The sequence below is a fragment of the Ursus arctos genome, unplaced genomic scaffold (assembly GCF_023065955.2).
Source record: "Ursus arctos isolate Adak ecotype North America unplaced genomic scaffold, UrsArc2.0 scaffold_11, whole genome shotgun sequence".
NCBI classification, from domain to species: domain Eukaryota; kingdom Metazoa; phylum Chordata; class Mammalia; order Carnivora; family Ursidae; genus Ursus; species Ursus arctos.
This window is the reverse complement of record NW_026622775.1, coordinates 46,074,293-46,096,473: the sequence shown is the minus strand read 5'-3', so window position 1 is coordinate 46,096,473 and position 22,181 is coordinate 46,074,293. Positions and strand designations below refer to the sequence as shown.

At 38.9% G+C, this 22,181-nt stretch overlaps 1 protein-coding gene across 13 annotated transcripts in view; it reads right to left on the bottom strand.

The window, feature by feature from the left end:
* RXFP1 (relaxin family peptide receptor 1) overlaps window positions 1-17,219 on the bottom strand; it is a 100,212-nt gene extending 82,993 nt beyond the window's left edge. For 5 of the 13 annotated variants that reach the window (XM_044384393.3, XM_057310148.1, XM_057310149.1 and 2 more), the window contains exon 1: window positions 16,825-17,104. In XM_044384393.3, the coding sequence (XP_044240328.2) occupies window positions 16,825-16,873 (49 nt within the window). In that variant the 5' untranslated portion in view covers window positions 16,874-17,104. Of the gene's footprint in view, window positions 1-16,824 lie in introns of all 13 variants that reach the window. The other 8 variants (XM_044384395.3, XM_044384394.3, XM_048212154.2 and 5 more) reach the window with 3 other exon arrangements.
* Window positions 17,220-22,181: the final 4,962 nt, after the last annotated feature.

The following is a 22,181-nucleotide window of genomic DNA, read 5'->3' as shown; positions in this document are numbered from 1 at the left end:
TGATACCAAGTAGATATTGCTTATACCTTTTTTTTCTTATTGATGTCAATCAGGAATTAATTCATACTCTTCCTAATCTTTTGTAGGGCACCCCCACCCTCAAAACTTTCATGATTGATTTCTAATGAACGTGGCTCTCTGTAGGTCCTCATTCGTGTTGTTGATTGCCTGACTGCCTATTTCTGTCCACACTGCTGTCTCAAATTAGGCTGAAGCCTGTACTGGGAGAGGATTCCTAATTCAGGTCACCAGGTTAAACAGTGAGGAAGGATTCATCTTCTCTCCTTTGGTCATGCTCTAGCATGGCTGTTGCCAGCTGGGCTCCCTCTGTGTGGCTGCGGGCTGTCCTGCCCATGTGTACCCAGCTCATTAGACCAATAAAAGGGTTGGACGCTCACCTGTGGCAGGTGAAGGCAAGCATCATTCCTCCAGAACGGAATTATTAAGCAGAGAATCTGTACTTTACATAGCCATTTTCCTACATATTCTTCTCTCCTTTATAAGAAAATTCCCTTAGGTTCTCTCTGAGCCTCACAATTCCTTTTGCCTTCTCTCCCCTTTTAGGGATAAAGGATTCTCTTTGTCCCTCACCTCCCACCTGTGATCCTTTAGCAAGGGCTGGTGACTTTCTCTTCACAGCTATCCTGAATGTGCCCATGTCTCCTCTTCTCGCTTCTTCCTTCTCTCATAGGGTCCGCCACTGTCTGTTCTTAGCTGCAGTAGTCTCTCACTTGGACTTCCTGCTTCTCTTTTAACCTGTTCCCCGTACATTAGCCAGAGGGATCTTTCAAAAAGAAATCAGATCACAAAAATATCCTCTTTCAAAGCTTATAATGTCACCCCATTATTCTTAGGATAAGAATCCAAACTCTCTACCCTCCCCCTCACCCCTCCCCTACCTTACATGAGTGAGACACTCTTATTCACTGATTTGGTTTCTTTCCACTTTTCCTCTTCACTTAATTTCAGCCATATCTGGATGGTCTGTTTGTTCCTACTTTAGAGTCTTTGAGTTAGCTGATCTATCCATCTGGATACCTGGATTGTTCTTCCCGCGGGTCATGGCTGACTATTGCTCATTACTCAGGTTTCAGATAAATATCCCTGCCTAACTGGGATCACTCTATCTCAAGTCTCTCTACATTCCTTGTTAGTTACACTGTCGGTGTTTTTTTTTTTTTCCTCCTCCTTCTTCACAACATTTACTTCTATCAGGGATATTTTATTTATTGGTTTATCTTTTTCTTTTAAGATTTATTAATTTATTTTTGCATGCTTTTGGTGCAAGAGAAAGAGAGAGCATGCACGGGGGCTGGGGGGCAGAAGGAGAAGCAGATTCCCCACTAAGCAGGGAGCCCCTGAGCCAAAGGCGGACTCTTAACTCACTGAGCCACCCAGGTGCCCTCTTCTTGTAATTTGAATATCACCCCCAGAATGTAAATTCCCATAGGCAAGGCATCTTTCTTGTTTTGTCTACCTTTGATTTCTGATGCCTGTATTGATGCTAGGCATATTGTAGGAACTCAAAAAAATATTAGTCAGAGGAAAGGAAGAATGAATAATTGTCCATGTATTTGAAACATTTGGAATAGTATTTTAAAATTGTGGTGCTGTGAAGATCTCTATGGCTCTTCTTCCAGACTCTGGCTTCAGCTAGTTAGGACCCAATTTCTATAAATTCCCCAGACACTTCCTGGGCCTGATCCTAGTGTAGCTACCAAATCTTTGTTTCTACAAAAGACATTAGCCCCTTTACCAGACTCAGCCACTCTAGGGACAAAGTTTTTGTCTATGGAACAACTAGACAAAGGACACTTTTTCTTTCTTTCTTTTTTTTTTTTTCTTTTTGTGGCAAGGGGAGAAAGGATGAAAGGAATAGAAAATTAAGGAAAGAAAGAGATGCAAAAAGAAATATTTGAAATTTGACTAGCTCTTCAGTATAGCTAGTGGTGGAATAATACTGTATTTACCACAGCTGTAGTCTGTCACCAAATGATGGTAAAAATCCTAAAGAGAGGTTGGATTTTAGATTTCGAATCTAGAATATACATCTGCATTAATCAAGTGAACAAAAATCCAAAAACTAGGTTTTCCTAAACTGACAAATTGACACGGAACTTATCTTTTTAGGAAAACCATAAAGTAAACTTTGTGCATTATATATGCCTGGCATTCCTTCAGCTTACCACTGTGAGCCCTAAGTAGCATACCGATAGTCCAACTTCAGAATGCACGTGATTTTCAGACTGTATTATTTTTAAGAGTTAATATAGTTTACAAATACGCATTTAATTTACAACAGAAAGTAATTTATCCAGTGGAAGGATTTGTCCAGCTGAAAGTGAATCTCTTGTTCTTCCATAAATGTATGGAAACTATTCTTTAGTTTTCTGTGACTAGTGATTATAACATTTCTAGTCACAGATGCTTTTAGCAATGGTTTTTACATAATGTTTACAATATCTGCAAAAGGATCCCATTTTCAGTTGTGTATCCCTTTTAGCACCATGATCTAACCAACTGAGCTAACTGGCCAACTCACTGTATCGCCTTTAGTTCAATGCTTGCAGGAATAATAAAATATACTCTTATTTTGAAGATGTCCTGGGAAAGCTACTTTTCTAAATAGCATGACCACGGATCTGCAATTTTTAGGGGGACTAGAAATGTGCTGAGGGTTGAGGGCTTCTCTGATGCATGATCAGTAATGTGCCCTAAACTTTCAGCACCATTTTGCCCCATTCTTACTGTGACCTTCATCAAGGAAACTCCAAGAAATAAAGTAATGAATGTACATTTGTGCCTTAAACTTATCACGCGTAGTGTTACTAATTAAAAATGAATATATTAAAACAAAGAATAAAATTATATCTTACAGATATTATGCCTTGGCCCTGTGAACACAATATTTTACATTATTTATATCTATACTGTTTTTCCACTATTGTGAGGTTACTGTGTATTGTGAAATGCTGAGAAAAATCCCTTAAGTTTGTTTACTGACACTTTCTTAGTAACAGCTTTGTGTTGCAAAGTTACTTATTGATTAAGGAGTAGAGATTGTACTTCTAGATAGTATCTTCCATTTTATTCAAATGAACACATTGTCCAACTGTTGTCCATTATTGTATGTACATTTGTTAACAATGTTTTCTATTATGTTTTGTCTTTTGCCTTATTTTCAAATTGGATCCAAAAGCTTTATGTGATTAAAGAAAACAGTGAGAAAATAACACAAGAAAAATAGGAAACATGTAAATACAGGCACAGAGTGGATCAAAAGACTCTTTTGGGAACTAGAAGTAGGGATAATTGTTGAATGTTTGTGGAGTGCAATGTCAAAAAAAGCCAGTCATATTGTATTAGGGTAGTAGACAAAAACTTTGCCTAGTATTCCACACATATTTTGTGTATTTTATAGGTACAAGTCAGGGAGAAAATATACTAAAAATGTATTAAGGTCCTATGAAAACAATGTAAAAAACAGCAGCCAACTTGACTTGGTCATAGCCTCTATCTCTCTAGTGACTAAAGTGTAGCGGACACTTCCTTTAGGGATTGTTTTCAGTGTCTCACATTCTAGACCATTTTTGGTAAGTTGCAAGAGTAACTTTCTAAACAATCAATCTCTTTATATCATTCTGTGCATAACTTCTACTGCAATCATTTATGTACTATGGTCCAAAGCCCATTCTTGAGAGTGGCTTACAAAGAGTTCATAATCTGGTTCCAATGATCTTCTCTAACTTTATCTCCAAGCATTTGCTTCCTCGTTATTCTTAAGCCACCCCAACTTCTCATCATTTCCTGCACCTGCCATGCCCTCTCCTCCTTTGTGGCCTTGCCCACACTCTATCCGTGCTTGCCAGTGACTTCTCCTTTCCCCCAGGAAACAGTCAGTGGTGGATCTGAACTGACTTCAACTTGCTTGATCAGTTTGCTCGTCTGTAATTGGGAATAAAAATATTTGTTCTATAAAATGAGAGATAATATGCAATAATTATGTATCATGATTTTGGTGTTTGTATGAGGAGTGGAAAGAACTCAGACTTGGGTGTCAGATAAACTGGAGTTCAAGTTCTGAATTAAGTACTTATGAGCTGGTGATCTTAGCAAATTCCTAAATCTGAGACAGTCCCTCGTGTGGAGAGGTGAGAACATATTTACCCTCCGGAGTTCATGTGAGGACTTAATTAGACAATACCTTCATGTGTTTATCTTCAACTAGAACTTCAATAATGTAATTGACGTTAATTATAAATTCAGCAATATAAATAATTAATGTCAATAATCAGAATATGGTAACTCTGGTCTAGCACATTTTGTGTATCTAAGGACATAGAATATAGCACATTATAATATATATTAAACATTTGCAGCAATTTCCCCAGAATAAGTTTAAAAGTAGTGTAGGTTCCTGGGGACCGATTGGAGAAGAGCATTTGTGAGAGCACAGCAATCTCATGGTGATGAGAGCATGATGTCAGACTACTCTTTGTTCCTTCCTAATGTTGAGCACACACTCTATAGTTTCACACATTCTCTTAGAAGAAAGTGAATAGGTAAACACAACGATTTGGGATTTTTCACAATTCAAATAAAACTTTTACATTGTGGTGTTTTCATCTGTAATATTGTGATCAGTGTTGGTTAGAACAATAGGGAAAGAAAACATAGAGTAAAATGTAGGGAAAAGAGATTAAAAATAAAAATTATGCAAAAGGTAGGTGTAAGTAGAATAAGAGGAACTGGTTTGGGCAACAGAATGAAAAGGTGTGAGGAAATGGTGTCAGCAAGAATATGAGATATAGTCATGATATTTGGGTTAAAATCCAGATAGAATAGGTACACTTTCATGTGACTTTAAAAAATAACGAAATGAAGATATTCCTTTGATAAAGTGAATAACCCTATCCATCATTATTTAAATTATGAATATTCTGATTTTCCTTTAAAATTTTCTCAAAAGTGAGAATAAACACGTAGAGTTACTTGTATCCACGTATCACTATTGGGAAATCCAGGTAAATATTTGATATTAAATATTTTGCAAATTCTCAAAAGAGTTCCGTTTTACTAAAGTACGGCATTATAATTAGTTTTTCAAATTACTGTGGTTTTGTGTATATAATCCCTGCTTATCAAATGCTGCATGCTTTTATCATATATCCAAATATTCTTCTTTCCTAGTTACTCATTTTTTACCTTCTCCCACTAATACTAGGCAGTTGGACTGTACTTTATTGCTCAAAGAAGGTGGAGCACAAAAGGGCCTTTCTAGAATAGTCAAATTCTTGCCTGAGTTCCAAAGCTTAAAAGCCATGGCTTTCAACTGCAAAGGCCAGATACTTGAGAGAGCTTTTTTTTTCTTTTTATTTATTTTTTTGAATTCTACCATCTTTGTTGTGACTGTCAAGACCAAATACTGAAGGACTCCCGGAACTGAGTGTTTCCCCAACCTAAAGAAGTGGGTAAGCCTGTGTGATACTCTCAAAGCAGTTTTCTTGAAATCAGTGGGAACAAAATGTGAGAATGAAAAACCCTGTCCACTTGGAGTCTAAAGCTCTTTTGGGGAAGGGGGGAGGTGGAAATCACCGAAAGAGCTTGGAGGGGGGTGCCCAAATAGAGGTGATTCCTGTCCCAAATCCTAACACACAGCTCAAGGAAAGGGCAAATCTCTAGCAGAAGCCATATGTCTTGCGTGATGCGAGGGGACTGGGGAGCTGTGGTGCCAGGTAAACTAGCACAGGGGCTGAGTCAGCCCTAAATCCCCCTGGGCTCCCAACAGGTAAAGGACATGTGAGGGTTTCCTGTGCTCTCCGGAGAAGGCTGGCCACAAGCAGACGGTCAGTGTAGAGAGGCGCTGTTGCCGGGTAGAAGCATGTGGATTACCCAGCCTTGTGCTGGAGAACATGGAAGTGTTTGAGTGCTTTGGTGAGTGCTGATGCCAACACCTGACAGGGAGCTAAACCTCACACGGAACTGGCAAAGTTACTGTAGCTGTTCATCCCTCCACCTGCCTTCCCCTTCCACGTTTCAGAAGCTGCCTCTGAACCTACATGCTACATGTGTGGGTGGACTGGGTAAGCGTTCTTAAGGGATTAAGATTGTACTTGAAAGATAAAGTTGCCAATTTTTAAATGAAGCTACTTTGAATTAGCAAATTTAAATGTCTATCATTTTTTTGTGGGAGTCACGAGCTCTCAGTTTAGTCACAGAAACAAAATTTCACCTTTGCACAGCTGAGATTTGTGGCCTAAGAATGAAAATTTGTGTATTATATCCTATATCTGGTTTTGATATACTTACTATAATGATGGAACAAAGCTATTATTCTGTGTGTCTTTGCGTGCACGCGGGCGCGTGTGTGTATGTATGTGTGTAATAGTTTACACCTTTTCCTGTACCCTTAAATTTCAAGACCAATAATGTTGGCATTGCATTTTAACCTTCTCTGAACTCCTCCCCTACCCTCTACTTCGTTAGGGGGAAAAAACCCTAAAACTGAGAGATGAATTTTCCTGAAAAAAGTAATCAGAATAGACAATAAATTTTGTGTGCAAGGAGACTGTGTGGCAGAGGAGCATGTTGTATCGGGAGTAAGGGCTGGGTGATGGGGGGAAAGGAGGCAGGTGGGGGTCCACGTGGTCTTGCATCAAAGAGAGAAATCTGGGTAAAGAGTCAAAAGTTCTTGGAGATTGAAGAGTGATAGAGAAGACAGTACATGGACTTCAATAAGTCTCGTGTAGACTATATACAATAGATAAGTCTTTAAATCTTTTTGGAGGCACGAATAAAGGTGAATGCCCTTGCTCTGTATGAGTTTCATTAAATGTGAACCCGTTCTGAGACTGGCTCACATATAATAGCTTTATAAAGTTGCACTAACACCACTACCAGCACATACGTGCCTCAGTAAGGATACGCTGCCTCTCCATCATGGACTGCTGGGAGATTTCACTGAATTTTTTAATCTCTTAGAGCTTATTCTCCATCTGCAAACACTACTTATTTTTATTCCGTATGACGTAGCATCATTCTTCCTTTGATTCCTTGATAACACACTGGCTTGTTAAGTTCCATTCTTCTTGATCAGTACCACATTCGCTCCTTAATTATCTATTCAGGTATTCATTAAGAGCTGTACCACAGGCAAAATGTCAAGGGGATTTAATCATGACAAAATGTTTGGCCTTGACCTATCTGTTCACATCTTAAGTTAATAATTCTAGCCTGTGCCTATTCAGATCTATCTTATAAGACAGACCTTAAAGCTGTCATAGACTGTGAACTCCTAGAGGGAAGGGAATAAGTCTATTTAATTTTTTTTGTGCAGCTCCTCCTAGGTAATGACTATAATGGACCACAAGAATAATATTGAACCCGCTATGTATTACCAGCATAGAAACTTTGAAAAAGATGCCTCAGAGCCAGCAGCACTACAAAAAGATTTGTATAGATTTTTTTTCCCATTAAAATGGATTTGATGGACAAATGATTTGTTACATTATTTCAGGTCAACACCGGGGAAGAATGCTCAGTTGTCGAGAAAAGTTATTGAATTTCAACAAACAAAAAACAATCCCTCTTTCCAGGGAGCTCTCAAGATCAGGGGTGAGGGCTGCAGGCAGAAGGGGAGAAATAAAAATCTAAATTTAACTTAGCTAAACTAGCCACCTCTCTTGGTTTTAACACAAAGAGGGAGGTTAAGTGGAGTTTAAGAGAATCTAACAGAAAGCATGACTAATGACGTCTTCTTGTCTAAGCTGGAAATGGGTGAGAAAGTAGAAACATTTATAAACCACGAAGCAGTTTTGCAGTTTCCAACAAATCAGCCACCACTAGGAAAGTAAAAATGGCATATCTTCTGGACCATTGAAAACGAATCAAACATTTCTAGCCAACTCTGGGAAAAGCCTATTAAAATATTAAAAGGCTGAGGGGTGAGCAGGCAGAGAGAAGAGGCTGCAAAAGAAAGACAAGGATCGGAGGCTTGGTGGGTGAATGTAATGGCCGCGCCCATTGTGTTCTGTCTCAGAAGCTGGTGCCTGAGGCACCTGAGTACGTAATCAGTTATTTTCATTAATTTGTACCTGCGCCATGGAACCTGGATACGAGCTTTCAAAACGTCTTTGTGCGGTAGCTCATGTGATGTTTCTCAGTGGATCCGGGCATGTCCATTAGTAAATTTTGTTCAGAATTTGTCAGTTCGTGTCCATCAGCATGTTTTATTCTCTAACACTTCAACTTCAAATCTATATAGTAAGATTTATCTGTTTAAATGGCTACACCTAGAGGAACCAACGGGGTGATAGCTCCCTTAGGCTGTGAGGGTCAGATGTTGGAACCATCTTACTGAATGCTGCAAAAATGAGCCAAAATGTCCCTGAATGTAGGTAACTGCAATATGGGTGCATATGTAATCTGCAGAAAGTGTGTTTAATAGGGAACTATCCTCTATGAACATCCTAACTCATGAGGAGGAGAGCTTAAGGATAAGAGGTGGGTAGAAATAAGAATTCTGGTTGCAAGTTTGGGGACCAAGAGGCGAGAGTTTCTCTTGGTGTGTGTTTTGTCAAGAGGTATGGTGAGGCTGAGGAATAGAGACCTCTGCTGTTCCCTCCGCTTGTGTGTCTCTCTCTCTTTCTCTAAAATAAATAAATAAATCTTTAAAGACAATCTAGTTGTCTGAGGAATAGCATAGGAACACAGACTGGAGAGGAAATGCAGATAATGAAAACATCCACTGGGTCTTAATCTACTCTGAGATTGATAAAAGCCCCTTTCAATAAGGTTCCTTTGGGTCTGACTGCAAGCGTGGACTTAGAGAGGCGTGATCAGATCCTTCTCTCCCTGCCCATTCTCTTCCTGGTTGTGAGAATGATTTAAAATGTTTATCTACTAGGCAGGCACGTGAATAATGATTATACTAAGCTGAGTGTATTGGCAAAGCCTTAATCTTTGAGGCCAGGATTTGGGCGGATAATAAATTTATTTTAATAACCTCAGTGTAGTTTCTCTCTACTTTAAGGCGATGTTCTACCCTTCTGATGTTTCCTGCCCTTCTTGCCCTACATATGAAATTTGGAGGCCCGTTTTTAAGAGTAAATCAAGACTAATAAAATGGACAACAAAAGGGAACACAGCTATATGACCTCAGTTTCTTCCTATGTAAAAAATGAGGGTTTTGGACTCTACAAGCTTTGACTTTCTCTTAAACTCAAAAGCCTAATTTTATGAAACTTAAATTAAAAAATACTTGAGAAACATAAGATGAAACTGTCTAACTAGATAACAATTCACTAGAGACTCAGATGCTGGAAACAGAAAAAGCATTATTTTTCTTTAAACATATTAGTCAAGAGTTAAGAGAAATGATGATTAGGGGACAGTGGCATAATTAGATGTTTTAAGCAATGAATTACCTCATGTAATTGTACAGCCTCTCAGTTCAAATGCATGTTCAATTCTCTAACAAAAACAAATAAATATTTTAACTCTAAGCTGCCTTTTAAGAAGGGTGAATCTTACTATTAAAGAATATATCAGATTATCTGCTGTCCCTTTTTGTAGCTAATCATATGGGTGATATTTGGTTCAACTGATCACCTTGACTAAAGGTGGACTTGGAGTTGAATTTGGAGACAGGGACTCAGGCCAGAGAGCTGTGCTGTTCTTCACAATGGAAGGAGAACTTGAGTTCCACGGACAGTATTGGGGGGAAGTTGAAGAGGAATGATGGAGAGAGAGAGAGAGTGGAGAGAGGAGCTGGGACAACTGCCAGAAGTAAGGGTTCCAAGCGTTGAAGAGCAGCAGGTGCAAAATCCCCTGATTCTTCCTCACCAAGGATAATTCTTAGAGGCTTTTTTTGAGAGTACTGACTACTTAACAAAAGATATATTTGTTATTATGGAAGATTAAAGAAATAAGTTGACCCTAGTTAATTCAGGTAATATTGAAATAATTATAAAATGAATTGACTTAGCAAAAAAAAAAAAAATCAAACAGCCAAATTACTATAAAGTACAACTTTCTTTCTTTCCCTCTCTCTCTCTCTCTATCTCTCTTTCTTTTTTTCAAGAGAATATGTGCACGGGGGAGGGGTGGTGGTGGGTAGGGGCAGAAGGAGAGGAAGAGAGAGAATGTTAAATAAGCAGGCTCCAGGACCAGCATGGAGCCCGACATGGCGCTTGATCTCACAATCCTGAGATCATGACCTGAGCTGAAATCAAGAGTCAGATGCTTAACCCACTGAGCCACCCAGGCAGTCCAGGAAAATATCAGTTTCTAACACAAGGAACAGGAGATCTCACTTTATAGTATCCTTTTTTTTTTTTTTTCTTAACTTGACTTCTGGCATTGTTCTGATAGACAATAAAACCCAAATTTGAAATATTCATGACTTGCTGACCCCTGTTTATCTCCAAAGAAGGAAAAAGTTCTTGGTTGTTTTGATCAGGGTGATGGGTGAAAGTGCGAAATTGAAGAGGATGAGAGAGTATCAGGTCCCTATGTATAAGACAAGAAATAGAGCTACTGGGGTTGTGGGAATAATGAGGGGAGACTATATCCAGGAGGATGGAGAGGTAGGCTAACATAGGAATTGAGTAAATATTTATTGGTACTTTTTATGTATCTAGTTCTGTGTTATGTGCTGAAAATAACAATGCTTCTAAGCAAAATCCTGGGGTCAATAGAGGTTGAGTTTAATTTTCTTTACGTTCAAATTATATACATGTGTATCCTAACTCTTCCGTTGGTGTGCACTGAGAGATGTCTGTAGAGCAGATGACAACAGCTCATAGGAGGAGATCTATAAATACCAGGCATGGATTTCTTGAACTTCCCTGGGATGGGGATGGCCTTACCTCAGGTTGTGCAAACTTTGTTTTTGTTTGGCTATACCAGTTTTGTGACTTTGGGCTGGTCAATATTTTTTTATTGCTTAATCTCTAGAATGGAGAAATATCTAACTAGCCTCAAGGCCAGTGAGTTAGATCAGAGGATCTTTTAAGGACCCTTTTAATCCTAAGATATTGTAGTATTAGAAAATACTAGAACCAAATCATGTTTTACTAATACAGGCTTTTCAAGGAGATAGGCTTGGAATGAAATCTCTTTTGCAGCAATTACTAGGGAATGATGCCAGGCATGCTACTCAATATTTCTCATTTTCTGTTTCCTCTTTTGCAAAATGAGAATATCTCTTAGGGCTTTTATAGGGGTAAAATCCGATGTTTATAAAGCACTTAGTACATAGTTCATGGTCCATGGAAAGCTCTCAATAAATGGTAAATATAACAACTGCAATTATAACCACAATCATATTGCTTGAAATCAAAATGGTAAAAATGTTTAGAGTTTTTCAGATAAAACAAAAAACAAAAAACCAAATCTAAGGAGAACACCCAATTCCAAGCACATTTCAGTTGAACAAGTTTGTCCTAATGTGTGAAATTATGTTTGCAAAACTATTTAGTTCACAAATGTAGTATTTTGTTTCCCTTTCTACAGACGATGATGTATTTGCACAGACTTGTTAATTTTCTTTCTACTTAAAATTTAAAAATATGATTCCAAACTCAAAGAAAGAACAATACAAAATTATTAGTGACCTTCAAAAATATAGGGTGGTATAATAGATATTTCTGTAGTCTGCATATTGGAGAGATTATTCCCTCAGCTTTTGGAGGTAGGTAAATAGGTCAGTATTCTCTTTTTTCATATCCTGGTGGTTTGTTCTGGGAAAACCTCTTCCTTTCTCCATCTTAACGGTTAGGGAAAAATTGCTAGAAGATATGCCTGTTTTAAGACCTAAGGAAAGGCCCAGATGGTCTTGTAAGTATCCATTTGGAATCTAAAAGTGAGGACTTTCCCAGCTGCATCAGTTCTTGGCAAAATACTGAAGTGGATCAAGTTTATGTTTGGGCTTCTTCTGTTTCCTATTTCCTCACTGGTTCCCTGCCTCTCTGAAGTATTAAGTAAAATGATTGTTTTTGTTTAATGATACTGTTTAAGTAATAAGTAAAGCATTTGCTGATAGGGACTTATGATACAATTCTTCTTGGGGATTGTTTTTTAACTTTTAATTTTGAAATATTATAGACTCACAAGAAGTTGCAAAAATAGCACAGAGAGGTCCTATATACTCTTTACCCAACTTCCCCTAATGGTAAAATCTTACATAACCACAGTACATTATTAAAACGAAGAAATCAACACCGGCACAATATAGCTAACTAGACTACAGACAGAGGAATTTTTGGAGAATTAGAAATTCTCAAGGGTGAAAGAAAACCTTTTCTAAATCTTAATGTTGCCCCAATCTGTGTACACCTAGGTTTTTGCCCTTGTCTCACCGGTAATCTTAGATTAACTTTCTGTCTTCTCCATTCTCCCCTTCAGAGCAGGGATCATGCTGTAGTCACCCTTTAGTCTCATGCTTGTTACAGTAACTGGCATTCAGTAGGTATTTTTGGTTAAAAAGGTAACTAATAATTGCTTACGTCTTACACACAGGATCGCTCAGAGTGTTCACGGTCTAGGGGAACCATGAACACTAAAAACATTCAAATCTTGAGTCTTATTATTATTTATGAGCCTAAGTCTTGTGACAAGGTACTGTATGTCCTTGGGTCTTCCCTTCATTGTGTGCTTCATTTTTTCTACATAATAGAGTTGTTGTAAAGATTCAAGGAGGTAATTTATGTAATAAAGAAGCAAACATAAGGGCTCTGGGATGTGGATAGGGTGAAAGATTTTATTGCCATTTTACAAACTAAGGCTTGAGAGGGTAAGGCATTGCTGCAAATCTTAGAACCAGTACGTGGTGGTGCCACGAAGCACCTTAGGCTAGCAGTCTTCTAGGAGATCCCATTGCTTTTCCCAGGCAACAGGAGAGTGGAGTAAAAACCAACCAACCAACCGAACAAACAATAACCACCATAGGGTAGTTACAGAGATTTAAGATTTTGTTCTTATGTGGTTGTTGACTTCTTTTGCTCTGTGCATAGGAAACCCTCTCTTGCTGGAGCTGGATGGTGAGATAAAGTAGGAGGTGAATTATGGGTGTAGGTTGTTATTTTGGAGGTTCCTACCACCTGCCCTTCCACCTTCCCCACTCAGTTGACACTCTATCGCCAGGAATCCTGCTTGCCAAACTGTGCATCAGATGTTTGTGCCTTCATCGTTCGCAGATGGTGTGGAAGGATGAGAACTTGGAGCCCTTAAGTACTCACACTACAAAGTCAAAAAAATTTTTTTAAATCACAAGATAACTTAAATTTTAAAAAGCTGGAGGGTTTTGACATCATCATCATCGTCATCATCTACTTTTCATATTTTGTTCATGAAAATAAATTTTTTTAATGAAAGAGAATATGTAAACAGGGAACTTTTTAAACTGAGCTGAATTGGCTGGTAACACATTAACTAAAGTTGCTTTTCAACCTGCCCTGAACACCTTTTACATATCCTTGAATTCCTCATATTAGAATTCTATTTTCCATATTAGAATAATAACTTGGGGGGCGCCTGGGTGGCACAGTGGTTAAGCGTCTGCCTTCGGCTCAGGGCGTGATCCCGGCGTTGTGGGATCGAGCCCCACATCAGGCTCCTCCGCTATGAGCCTGCTTCTTCCTCTCCCACTCCCCCTGCTTGTGTTCCCTCTCTCGCTGGCTGTCTCTATCTCTGTCAAATAAATAAATAAAATCTTTAAAAAAAAAAAAAAGAATAATAACTTGGAAGTATTCCTTTGGCTTATTTAATCTATTCATTTCATTGAAATGGAATAGGGAAGAGTAAAACGTTATTGACTGATGAGGGTTTTGGCTACAAATGTCAAAAACTCTGGTAGCTTAAATGCTTGGATTATAAGGAGAAACATTCAGTTTTTAGTGGTGGTTTACCATTTGGCTTTTGGCCCTCTGGTTAAGGAAATAGGTAATGGGTCTTAAATGTAGGAACTGAAACCATGAAGCTTCTAGGAGCAAACATAGAAACAAAGCTCTTTGATATGGATCTTGGTAATGATATTTTGGATATGGCACCTGAAACCCAAGCAACACAATAAAAAGAAATAAGTGGGACTATACCGAACTAATAAGCTTCTGAGCAGCAAAGAAAACCATCAACAAAGTGAAAAGAAAACATACAGAATGGGACAAAGATTTGCAAATCATATATCTGATCAGGGGTTAATATCCAAAACATAACAACAACTCATTGAACTCAATAGCAAAACAATCAAATAACCCAATTAAAAAATGGTCAAAGGGGCGCCTGGGTGGCACAGCGGTTAAGCGTCTGCCTTCGGCTCAGGGCGTGATCCCAGTGTTCTGGGATCGAGCCCCACATCAGGCTCCTCCACTATGAGCCTGCTTCTTCCTCTCCCACTCCCCCTGCTTGTGTTCCCTCTCTTGCTGGCTGTCTCTATCTCTGTCAAATAAATAAATAAAATCTTTAAAAAAAATAAAAAAAATAAAAAATGGTCAAAGAACCTGAATACATACTTCTCCAAAGGAGACCTATGCAGGGCCAATAGGTACGTGAAAAGGTGCTCAACATCACTAGTCAGATGCTAGGAGAATGTGAATCAAAACCACAATGAGATACCACCTCACACCTTTTAGAATGGCTATCGTTGAAAGGACAAGAGATAAGCTGGCATGGATGTGGAAAAAAGGGAGTCCTTACACACTGTTGGTGGAATTGTAAATTGGCATAGCTACTATGGAAGGATCCTCAAAAAATTAAAAATAAGGGGCGCCTGGGTGGCTCAGTCGTTACGTGTTTGCCTTCAGCTCAGGTCATGATCCCAGTGTTCTGGGATCGAACCTCGCATTGGGCTGCCTGCTCAGTGGGAAGCCTGCTTCTCCCTCTTCCACTCCCCCTGCTTGTGTTCCCTCTCCGCTGCCTCTCTCTCTGTCAAATAAATAAAATGTTAAAAAAAAAAATTAAAAAGAGAACTACCACATGATCCAGCAATTGCACTTCCAGAAATATATCCAAAGGTAATGAGAATCCTAACTCATTAAAATATGCACCCTGGTATTCATAGCAACATTATTTACAATAGCCAAGACATGAAAACTAGCAGCATGTCCACCCATGGATGAAGGAATAAAGAAGTAGTGGCATATATGTGTATATATATTAGAATATTATTCAGTGATAAAAATGAGAAAATACTACAGTTTGTGATACGTGGAGGGATCTTGAAGGCATTATGCTCAGTGAAATAAGTCAGACAGTGAAAGACAAATACTGTATGGCCTCATTAATATGTGGAACCTTAAAAAAAAAAAAAGAGGAAAGTCTCAAAAGTCTCTAGTGGAAAAAAGAGATAAAACTTGTGGTTACCAGAAAAATTGGGGGGGGGTGAGGGGTGGGGGAAGTGAAGGAGGGTGGTCAAAAGATATAAGCTTCCAGTTATAAGAGAAATAAGTGCTGGGGATGTCATGTCCAACATGATGATGACAGCCCCCACTGCAGGGTGATGTACAGGACAGGTGTCAAGAGAGTAAATCCTAAGAGTTCTGATCACAGGGAAACAATTTTTTCCTATATTGCATCTATATAAGAAGAGGGATGTTAGCTGAACCTACTGTGTAATCATTTCACAATACACATATGTCAAACCATCGTTCTTTTTGACTTAAACTTCTCCAGTGATGTATGCCAATTATTTCTCAATAAAACTGGAATGAAAAATGATTACCAAGATTAGAGACAGAAAAAGCTAGGAGCTGGGATATTTCTCCAGGATTCTGAATTGTTGCCTTGGTTTTGATGCTGCCCCTCACATTTGACCGATAAAGTAAAGCACCCTGGAGGTCAAGAGAAGAAAGGGAAAAAAATCACTTTGATGCGGGACATGCCATCAGAACTGGGAGAGTTCGGATGGAAATTTACTTGGAGACACAGCCAATAGAATATCTTAGTGAAAACTGACTTCTGCAAAGTTTTAAGAGATGGAGAGATGTAAACATGCATGCGAATTCTAAATTTGCTAAAGCTTAATCACTCACAGCATCATAAGGTATTAAGGACACACAGAAAGTTTCCTTTCTTGATTTGCTTTGGCTTTCTCAGCATTTATTACCTAGGAAATATAAACATTCTATTTCTATTTACGTAATATCATTTAAATAGGGTTGAATGCAGAATGACTCTTTCTTGATTTACATTCTTTTTTTTCCTGAAAAATAAACTACAGCACAGAGAGAGAGAGCAAGAACTGTCATTATAACAAAAGGAAAAATGCCCATTTGGGCTCCTGGTCTGTGCTTTTCATTGCTTTGTGCTTTTCCTTGTTTTTCTTTCAAGGAAGAGTGAGAGATCTCGTTAAATAAAAAAGGAGTTTTATGAATGCATTTCTCAGTGAGAAGGCACACCTATGATATCAAATCACAAAGACCGGGACCACGAAGCATTACAGCTACACACAAACCAAAATAAATGTAGACTTTACCAGAACATTTCAAATGGGCATCTTACTTGAACACCATTTCTTTAAAGACTGCTTCTCTTGAAATATTATCAAATTATTTATAAAATAATTGTTGCTTAAGCAAATTGGTTGTTATGAAGCATAGGTTTGTATGTCATGTTACTCTTGCTTAACTACTGCCTCTGTCAATATATTCCAGTTTCTAATATAAATACCAGAAAGGACTTAAGAATAATTCTGAAGTGAGAATACAATTTTATCAGAAAAAACATTTTTATATTAAAAGCATAAATGTAAGTAGTAAACATTTGTAATTGTGATTAGTTCATACAATATTATTAAGGCATATAAAATTAAATACTGAGCATACTTACAATATTTACCCAAAACTAAGATGCAGAAGAAGACAGGAGCAGATGTCATTTCCTTCTTTCTGAGCAACTGATTAATAAAAGTGAGTACAATTTGGTCTTGGTTTCTGAGTCGCACACAGCTCACGGTGGTTGTGTGCTATTTCTGTCTGCAATCTTACAGCTACAAAGCAGTCCTCCCTCCTTCCTCTCTCATTTCCTCTCCCTCTCTTTCCATTCCCCTTTCTTTTCTTTCTTCCTTTCTGTTTCTCAGAATCTCTCCTCCCACCCTCCTTCTCTAAAAGTCTTCATATCCTTCTTTGCACCCCCCTCCGCACCCCCCCCCCCCCCGCCACAGCAAACACACCCGCCCCAGCGTGAACACAGACAAAGCTGAGCAGTGAGCAAAAGTTTCAGACAGAGAACGTACAAGCTCTTCTTGTTGACTCTAAACATCTCTTTTTCTGTGTCCTGCAACAGTCTACAAATGAGGGTGTGTGTGAACTGACAAAGGTCCGAGCTGATCAAAGTCACACTACTAGAAAGAAACTGAGAGATATATGACAAACAAAAACCATTTTTTTCCCTCAGTGACTTGCGACTAGGAAAAGAACAGACCTACACAGGGCTAAATGTCTTTGTGGAATTAACTATAAGGCAAGAATTAAAATGTAACTATAGCAATCTTTCGTGATCTGAGTTTAGACATTTGAATGATAGGCTATTGTGTACAGAAAAATGCAAAGGGATAAAAAACAAATCTAAAATTTTCTTGAGCTCGTGAGTTTTACTACAAGTGGAGACCACGATCGGTTATTGGTTGTGGCGTAAAGCCTTCCTGGGTTTGAATCACAGTCTAATTTAAACTATTAGTTGTGTCAGTGCTTGCTCTTGGCTGAGCTTTGGTTTTCTGGGGGAAAATATCTATTCGGCAAGGCGGGCAAGGTGGGCGGTGATGATTGGCCCCTTGCATACTGAATGTCTGGCTTACGTTCCAGCACATAATAGGTGGTCACCAAATGGCAGCCATTCATATGATGATGACTTTTATCAGTGGGGAAAAAAAGCATGCAGATGTAAAGAACATTTCCATGCAAGGCTTTTTCTTTTTTCTTTTTTTTTTTAAGATTTTATTTATTTATTTGACAGAGATAGAGACAGCCAGCGAGAGAGGGAACACAAGCAGGGGGAGTGGGAGAGGAAGAAGCAGGCTCATAGCGGAAGAGCCCGATGTGGGGCTCGATCCCATAACGCCGGGATCACGCCCTGAGCTGAAGGCAGGCGCTTAACCGCTGTGCCACCCAGGCGCCCCTCAATGCTTTTTCTCTTAACCAGGCTATATCATTCTTATTTTGCAGCTTAATAATTTATTGCTAAAACAACTAGGTAGCACCTTGCTGGGAGAAATTGGCTTGTGAGGTTAATGCCTTCTATTCACTCTAATAGATGTAGAATCTATTTAAATTACACGTCTCTGTATCATTGACAACAATGTAAGAAGCCTATTTCTACATGGTGGCTGAAAGGTTATACTAACACTACTTTTCTTTTTTCCTGTAGAGGTAATTCATACCATGAAGGGCGAAATGAGATACAGGAATCTTTACAAGTCCTTTATACGTCGGCAGATTTATTTAATGAAGACATTGTTATTTTAGTAGAAATATTTATGGTTAACTGAATTCGAATACTCATTTAATGCTCATTGTTTATTTTTTATAATAATACTTGAAATGTTTTAAGTGGTTAATGATTTTTTATTTATTTTAGAAAAAATGTTTCCTCGAAGGATGCTGAGGGACACGCCAAGGGCCATATGTGAAGGAGAACCCACAGGAAGCTTCTCCACAGTAAAGCTGAGGAACTTGCTTCGAGAATTGTCCAGCATAAAGTAAGCTCTTGACACAGAGTTTTCAAAGTAATCCTGAGGTTATTTTGTTAGCTTTGAGCATTTTGCCTGAGCTGATTATTGCAGACGTATACAATTAGCAGGCCAATAGCCAGGAAGTAGTCTTTAACAATATATACATGCATTGTATTTTTAATATCAAATTATTCATGCAAAACTTCAAAATAATTTCTCATTTCACTGAGACTATGTTAGATTCTGCTAAAATAGATATTTCTCTGAAAGAACAATTTTAGACTTCTCCTCCTTCTCCTTCTCTTCCTCCCCTTCCCCTTCCCCTCCCCTTCCCTCCCTCCCCATCCCCCTCCCCTCCTCCTCCTCCTCCTCCTCCTTCTTCTTCTTCTTCTCCTTCTTCCTCCTCCTCCTCCTTCTTCTTTTAAGAATATTACTTCTTTCTTATCTTAAGCCAAGACAGTGAATCTAGAATATTAGTCTCATATAAGCATATTGGTGGAAAAACCCCAGGAGTGAACATACAGTGCCCCTACCGCACATTGCAGCAGGCAGTATGGGTATTTTGGGCCAAAAAATTCTTTATTGTGAGGTGCTATCCTTTGCATTGTGGAATATTTAGCCGCATCCCTGGCCTCTACCCACTAGATGTCAATAGCACTCCCTAGTTGGGACAATTAAAAATGTCTCCAGACATAAGCGTATGTCCCCAGGGAGGCAAACTTGCTCTGGGTGGACAACAATTGCATTGTAGCAAAAGACTTGCCTAAGCAATGTTTGAGTATTGATCTTTACTAAATAGTTAAAATAGAATTCTTCTCATTGAAAATTTTAAGTAAAATGTGTTTCCTCATTTTGCCATTCTACGAGTTGAAGACATACATTAAAGAGTTTTTAAAACCAATCAGATGGTGCGTGTTCCTAGCCTTCTCTTCCTGCTCATGTTGTTCAATTATAAACGTACACGACGGGCCTGATAGAATCTGTAATGTCATTGCCTCTGTTTGGCTGAGTACTTCATGGTTTTCCACATTAGATTTGGTGCTGACTCAGGCTAATAGTTAACACCCTTTCTTACCTTGGACCCTCTTCGAAAATCTTACTGAGGCTCTCTGAATAATAACAAAACTTTTTATTTGAAAATTACTTCTCAGAACAACCTAGTGAGTCAAGCCAGACAAGCATCATTAATCTGTGTGCACTATATAGATTCAAGTTTCTAATCTGTGGTGTTTCCAGCCACTGAAATACACTAGTACATTCTTCAGCATCATATTTTTAAAATTAGATCATGACACTTAAGGGCTTTTTGTCTGTGTGTCTCAACCTATTTGCCACCATCATTTGCAATCGTAGAAACAGCTATTAAATGTTTGACAGCAGACCCGGGAAGGTCTCAATGAAAGAGGCTGGTGAAATTTCAAACGGAGCCTCATGATGTAGAAATATTGAGGCAATAGTAAACCAACTCAGGAATTAAGAATAAGTGCAATCCTAGAGCTAAAATGCATGCTGTCGAATTGTTCATCCTATGGATCCATTCCTAATTGACAGCTGTCAGTCAGGCAACACTCTTGAGATACTCATCATCTCTAAGTCTTACCAAGACAATTTTAGCTGTCTCGATTTAGCATTAATCGCACAGTTCTGAAATGAAATGACTTCTGGAGAATGATATCAAGCAAAATGTGCACTGGGACAGAGCAACGAGCAGATACAGGTATTTCAAAAGATATTTTATACAGAATCTAAACCATTTCACCCTAGATGGAAGTGATCAGAAGCTATTATGTCAGCAGAAAATCAACCATTAAATGGTAAATCTAATCCCATGTGGATTCATGTGTTGCTTTTGAGAGAGAGAATAGGGATGGAAAAGAATTGAACAATCCTCTGCAAAGTTGATAGTGTGAAGACGGTGAGGACAGGGTTAACGAGCTCAACACTATTTCTGTATGTATCTATCTGTTTATCTATCTATCGATCATGATCTTATGCAGTAAATATCAGTTGCTGGCTTTCGTTAAGTGACAACTTTGTACAGAAATTAGTACTATTAACTATAAAATTTCTGGCTGCATTGAGCCTACGTGGTTCAGGACCAACAGTATAAAAGGAGAAATGTCGTCTGTTGATTGAGCCAGTGGACGGGATCTAGAAGCTAAAGTTGCTGTTTCCTATCTAGCAGCCTGCGTGCTCACTGTGCTCATAGCTTCCTCCCTCTTCTGCACCTGCGCATTGCGCCTGCTCAGCCTTCACAGGCTAGCTTGAGCTTCAGCTCCCCTGCTGCCAGAGAAGCCTTGCCTCTGACCCTGGCTCACTTGGCTACGATTCAGCTTGTTCTGAACTCCATGGGGTCGACCTTACAGGAGAGTTAGTGCTCTTAGCCCTAGTTTAATAATCCTAGTGTTCTCCGTTTAACGCACTAGCCTATCGGTCTGCCGCACTAGCCTATCGGTCTGCCGCTGATGCCTCTACATGGCTCACCTGAGACTACCTGATATATGCGAGGGGCGTCTCCTACGTGCGCGAAGAAGTAGATCAGAAAAGTAAAGGTGGCTTGTTCCAGTAGTACCAGTAGAAGATGGGCAAGCAGTTCCGGTCCCAAATTTGCCGCTGATTAGACATGTAACCTCTGATAAGTCACTTAAATGTCTCTGGTCCTCAGTTGTTTCACTTGTAAAATAATAGTTGATCTTTTATTTGTTAAAATATTTATTTATTTATTATTATTATTTATATCTATAGATTTTATTTATTTATTCGACACAGAGAGAGACAGCGAGAGAGAGAAAGAGAACACAAGTAGGGGAGTAGGAGAGGGAGAAGCAGGCTTCCTACTGAGCAGAGAGCCCCAGGCGGGGCTGGATCCCAGCACCCTGGGATCATGGCCCCAGAGGAAGGCAGACACTTAACGTCTGAGCCACCCAGGCAGGCCCAGCATTTTTTTTTTTTAAATTTTTAAGTACCCTCTACACCCAAGTTGGGTTTTGAACTCGCAACCCTGAGATCAAGAGTCACGTGTTCTTCCATCTCAGCCAGCTGGTTGCCCCAATAGTTATCTTTTAGATAAATTATAGCTCTGTCGTTTTATGAAACATGATACTCTGTTTCAGAAAAGCTTATAATTTAGTATGTAATGCATATATGTGATTTACCTAAAATATGATTTTACCAAATTTCTCAACAAGTGTAAATTGGTGCCATTGAACATAAGGTAGTAAAGAAGGTATGAGAGGGCATCAAGGAGGCTGAAAGAACTAGGTGGAGTCAACCATGGAAGGTTCTTTAGGGAAGAAAATTTGTGTAGTGAGTGTGGAAGGCGGAGAAGGTCACTGGCTGATAGGGAGTAAGAGAAGCAACGTTTCACTTCAAAGACAAGTGCGTGCAAACATGTGCAAACAGCGGTTCTTCGTGGATCTAGGTCAAAATATAACAAGAAGTGTTATCGTAAAGTTATGGGGTAATCAGCTGTTGGAGAGTGTCAGGCATTAGGTTGAGTAGATAACAAAAAGGGGGA